Genomic DNA, 5,442 nt, shown 5'->3' with positions numbered 1-5,442 from the left:
CGTACCTGAGCCGCCTGCTGACAGGGTCCATCTTCCAGGAACCGAGCGATGAGGAAGTAGAGCTCTGCGCGGGAGAGAGGGACGGAGAGATACACAGGCTGAGCGGATGGGCGACGGGGGGCGGGGGACCGCGGGCGGAATCGCCCGGTGCCAGCGGCCCCGGGAGCCCTCCGACTTACCCGATCGCAGCTCCGAGAGGCCTTTCCTCTCACAAGACATGTTTATGGGTCACTTCAGGGCCGCTGGCGGGGCACCCCGCCGCCGAGGGGAAGCGGGGACGGTGCCGCCGCCTGCCCTATAGCTGTCACTGTGTGTTCACGAGCCGAGCCTCGGCTCCACCATTCAACCAACGGCGGCGGAGGCGGAGGAGGAGGAGGAAACAACAACTCTCAGGCAGCGGCTACAGACGCCGCCGTCGCGTCCGCCGTGGATCACTCCGCCGCAGAAAAGAGTCCGCCTCCTTCGCGTCTCCGTGCTCAGCCCGCGCCCCCGCCCCCGGCGCAAAAAAGGAGTGCCTCCAGCCCCCTCACCAACACCCCCACAACCAGCTCAGCGCGACCCCGGCCCCCTCCTCCTTTGCAGAGAGTCCGATTTATTTATTTATTTCCAGTTGGAGAAGATGTCGGAGCTCGAGCCGCCTGTTGGCTGGAAAGCGTTTTTTCTGTGGAGGCCGATCGGAGGAGGGAGGGGGCCGGGAACAGCTCCGCGGAGGGATCTGACGCACACGGAGCCGCAGCACAGGCTCTATTCAGCGGCTCTGACTGGGAGTGAGATGGAAGTTAGTTTCTATGTAGCAGAAATAGGAAACAAATGAAGCAAAACTGTCCAAAGAGGGGAAATGCCCCGAGGATGGGTCTCACTCTCACGCGCGCACACAGACACAAACGCAGAGAGCACTCTCACGCTGGGCAAACTCGGATTGCGCTACTGCCCGAGTTGAATGATAGTGTTTGGTTTCTGTCTCTAGCCATGTGCATGTGTATAAATGCTGCGGATTGGCATCTGTGTAAGTCTTGTCCTGCGTTATTTCTGCAGCTTATGCAAGTGTTGTGTAATTTATCGGAGTGCTATATATTGCTACAGAGGTTCAGGCTGCTTTTTGTTTAGCACTTGCATTTTGCAAGCCCATTTGCTGAAGCCACCTCTGCATATTTCTTTTATTACTGCCATTGCCTTAAACGTACATTTAAAAAATGTTTTTTATTGTTATACTGGCCAAGCGAACTCCTGATTTGTACTTGAGATACTCGTTTTCCTGATTATAAGAAGAAGAAGAAAAACGACCGGGGATGGCTATTTAGGAATTTGAGATTAAGGAACCTTAAAGCTTTTTAAAGTGTTTACAAAAAGGGATAGTGTAAATCTGAGGAAAGGACGCGATGGTAATATCTATCTCTAACTGATCTGCAGGTAATTTAGTGACAGATCGATAGCCTACCAAAGGATATTGAAAAAGTATACTGTCGTTTAGCCAAGGTGGTTAGTGATTAAATAATTTAAATTATCTGTGTATCTTGCAGTTGACATCGTCGTGCTAATTAATGGCTTCTAATTTGAGGTGTAACCCATTCATGTTTACAGTTAATCACGGGAAGACTTCTTGAAAACTGACGAAAAGAGGGGAAAAATCTTTTGTAAATTAGTGCAGTATGTAATTACTGATTTTATATGCTAAACCATGTATCTCTGTTTTCCTGATGAGGATAAGGGCCTTGTTTTCTTAAAAACGAATATGGGTGGAATTAATGGAAACAATGGAAAAAGCCATTTGTTAGAAAACAAGGACATCAAGTGATATTTATCTCCAAATGATTTAAGCACTTTACAAAAAGAATTGAGAGTTCAAATGTTTGTTTGTTGTTTTACTTTTCCTTCAGGACTGCATTTTAAGGCAATATGATAGTCGTTCTTTTGTTAACAGTTAACAAAAGAGCCCCCTTAAATTTTTTGGATAACAAACTGTATTTTATTGGTCTGGTTTTAAAAGGTTATTTGCGGGAAAGGACCCACAAGCTGTATTGTGGTTTTCTAGATTGTTTCCTCAAGCCTTGTACCTCCTAGCTCCTCACATTCCTAGTGGGAAATACTTGGTGCAGCTGCTTTGGGCTGCAATGAAAGACTGCAACAGGGTTGATACCCTATACTAAAACACCCAGAATTCATCATATATATCAGGAAGAAGAAAAAAAGCCTGAACCGCTTTGGAATAACAGGATGTAAAAACTGCCTTTGTAAACTCAGTAGAATAATAATAGGAGCCTATCGTGACTTACCCTATTGCTGCTAATTATCAGAGTATAGGGATTGGTCTTCAAATACTGAAAATATTTGAATTTGTGAAGACATTAATTTCTTTTTCACTATTAAAGGTAAAGTAGCCTGCTTGCAGATAATTAGGTTTCAAAATATAGACCTTTTATATGCCTTATTGCAATTGTATTCATTTCTGTGACTTTTGCTTTCTTTTTTACCCAAACTTTAAAAAAAGTATCAGGTTCTTCAAATGTATTTTACATTGCCATGGTGTTCTTCAGATAAACAGATTTTGGGAAACAAAAATTGTATTGGGAATTTTCTGGGTTCAAAATGTTAATATTAATCTGATTGTTAATTGATAGATGTTTTCTCTTTAGGAAGGAAAATAATCCAAATTATAATTTAGAATATATAAAATTGCTCTAGGTAAAGTTTTCTGTAAGTATCTTGTGGGTGTTATGTAAATGTAAAACCTAATATGATTAGCTTATGTATGCTTTTCATTTAGAAGCCACTAAAGCTTTTTCCTAAGTATACTACCTAACCCCTAAAAAATTTCCAGAAAATTTCCCTTGTACGTTTTCTATGATGCTCCTGTCAGTTAGTTAAAAACTAACCTTTCACAGTGTTTATAGTTGTTGTTTTGTTTTGTTTATTATCTAATATGAAGATAGTTGTGGCCTTGCCTATGAATAAGTAATAACTGTCAGTTATAAGAAAATACAGATTGTCTGCTAAAAGTTAAAACGCTTAAGCCAAATTATTTGTTTTTAACAATGGATACTAAACTGAATTTTACTCAGTCCTTCAACTGTAACATATACTGCTTATTGTTTTTAATTTCTTTACTCATAGGGAACACATTTCTGAATTTTGATATGAGTTAATTATGTGGTTCATTAAGTTCTTTATTATCCATATGCATAAAGCATGTCTGTATATATCAGATTAAAAAAATCTTATCTGTAAATTCTGTTTTAGTTCACATGGCAATGACATTTGCAATTCTTTTCTCAGCTAACTTTGGCATAATAAACATAGTTTAGATTCCATCCACATCTCTTTCTGTTTGTTTACTTTAATGGAATTATTAACTTTTTCGTGGACTTCAAAAATCAACTGTCAATTTAAGAAGATCACCATGACTGTTTAGATAAAAGACTAACAGATATTAAAAGTTTTCAAAAACAACAACAAATGTTTTACATAATACGGTCTCTTTAGGAGAATTATAAACTATCCTTGAAAGTTTCTAAAGTTCATCACTTGGCATCATGTGAAACAAGTTAAACATTTAACAAAAACTTCAAATCTTGATCTTGAAAGATTATTAGTCTAATAAAATACTCAAATGCTGTCATCCCAGTTCTTTCTGGAACAAAGTGGGATAGTATGTATAAATAAGAGAATCTACCACATTTATGAAATTTTAGTATACTAAACAAAAGATCTCTGAAAATAAAACTTTAAATATTGTATGTTAAATCTTGTTTTGACATTATGCTTTTTTATCGCAAATCTTTTATTCTATGAAGTATAGAAATAGAAGAGTAGAAAGCACTCTTCAAAACACAACATTTTTCGTACTCATATGCCCCAATAAAGGATCTTGTTTAACACATCACTCTTCTGATTTGCTCCCCAATATTATAAACTTTTGTCCATGTCTGTCTGGCTTTCCGCACACACATACTTTCTCCTTCACAAAGTTTTAATATATATATCCAGTTTAAAGCACATGAGCAAATATACTATTTAATGGCTCCTATGAAAGGAATAGGGATGACTAACTTTACTAAGCCAGTTCTACTATTTATCTATTTTTCTTGTCTCCCTTATATCTCACTGGAGAACCTTTTAAATTAGAGCACATTTCCTCATAATCTATAACAAAGGAAGTTAGCTGGTCACCAGTCAACATATATATTTATTTAAATGTTGTAAATAATTCACTAGTATGCCTTTTTTTTTTTTTTAATGCCTCAGATTGCATGAGAAATACACATCTTCACAGACTTATTTATAAGGTTTTTTTAAAAATCTTTATGAGTTTAAAAGTACAATTAGAAGATTAAAGGAGAAAAATAATTTTAAGACATATTCTCCCAAAATTTAGAGTGACACAGTGGATGAAATAGAAAAACTTGTTCCAGATGGCAGGAAACGCAAAGGAGAAGTCTGTAGGCATGTTCTATCACAGAAAGATGTCTGACGGGCCGGGAGTGGGCTGGGTTGAGCAGAGAGCAGTAGAAGAGAAGATAGACTTGGGGGGGAAAGGTTCTTAAAATTGCTGCTGGTGGTGTTTTAAATAAAGTATACTATTATCAATGTGATTTTAAGACAGAATTCAGGTAGGACTTGCCTTTACATATGTGTGAATTCATACACTTCAAGAACCTCAAAGACGAAAATTTGTTTTAGTTATATAAAAATTAGGGGTCAGGGCATAGTGTCTAAAAAGTTATTGGGGAACCTCTATATAAGAAACAAGAATCAGACAGCATGATGGAACCACTGGCTGCTGAAAATATATTTTAATCATTTGTTCCCGTTTGTGTGACATCCTTAAGAGTCAAAGCCCGAAGTCTGATTGACCAAGCCAAGGGTTCATGTTCATGTCCTATTGTTCAGTGATCTTGAATTAGTTCTGATTCATAGGATTTCCAAGGAGCTACTCATGGGTTTGAGCAGTCCATTACTTATCCTACAGTACCACACCAGGACTCCTACTCTTGTCCTGTTGTTGTTGTCAAGCACAATCAAATTGGTTCTGACTCACAGTAACCCTGTATAGAGTTACCGAGGAGTGGCTGATGAATTTGAACTGCTGATCTTGCTGTTCAAACTGATCTTACGGTACAGTGCTTATCCTACAGGGCTTCATTCATATCCTAGCTGCTGGTTAATTTGGTTCTTGGAGTGGTATTCAGCAGTTTGAAACTACCAGCTGTCCTGCAGGAGAAAACTGAGGTTTTCTGGTCCTGTAAAGATTTACTGCCTCAGAAGCCCTATGCAGGGTCTCTATGAGTCAGAACCTACTCATACAGTGGGAGATTTCTCCTGAAGTAGGAAGAAGTTTGGATGCTGAAGGCCAAAATGTATAAATGCTCATGGTTTAGGCCAACATATACCCTTTCCTCATCCAGGTAGACACTGCTGGAGAAGAAGGAGAATAACTATTTTTGA

At 38.9% G+C, this 5,442-nt stretch overlaps 1 protein-coding gene across 1 annotated transcript in view; it reads right to left on the bottom strand.

The window, feature by feature from the left end:
* The window catches only part of PHIP (pleckstrin homology domain interacting protein), a 166,999-nt gene extending 166,780 nt beyond the window's left edge, over positions 1-219 (bottom strand). The window contains exons 1-2 of the mRNA XM_006874563.1: positions 180-219; positions 1-64 (exon numbers count right to left, since the gene is read on the bottom strand). The exon at positions 1-64 is cut by the window's left edge and continues 2 nt beyond it. Of these exons, the coding sequence (XP_006874625.1) occupies positions 1-64; positions 180-219 (104 nt within the window). The remainder of the gene's footprint in view (positions 65-179) is intronic.
* Positions 220-5,442: the final 5,223 nt, after the last annotated feature.

This window comes from Chrysochloris asiatica, unplaced genomic scaffold, assembly GCF_000296735.1.
Source record: "Chrysochloris asiatica unplaced genomic scaffold, ChrAsi1.0 scaffold00286, whole genome shotgun sequence".
In the NCBI taxonomy this organism is placed as follows: Eukaryota; Metazoa; Chordata; class Mammalia; order Afrosoricida; family Chrysochloridae; genus Chrysochloris; species Chrysochloris asiatica.
This window is presented reverse-complemented; position numbering and strand designations above follow the sequence as displayed.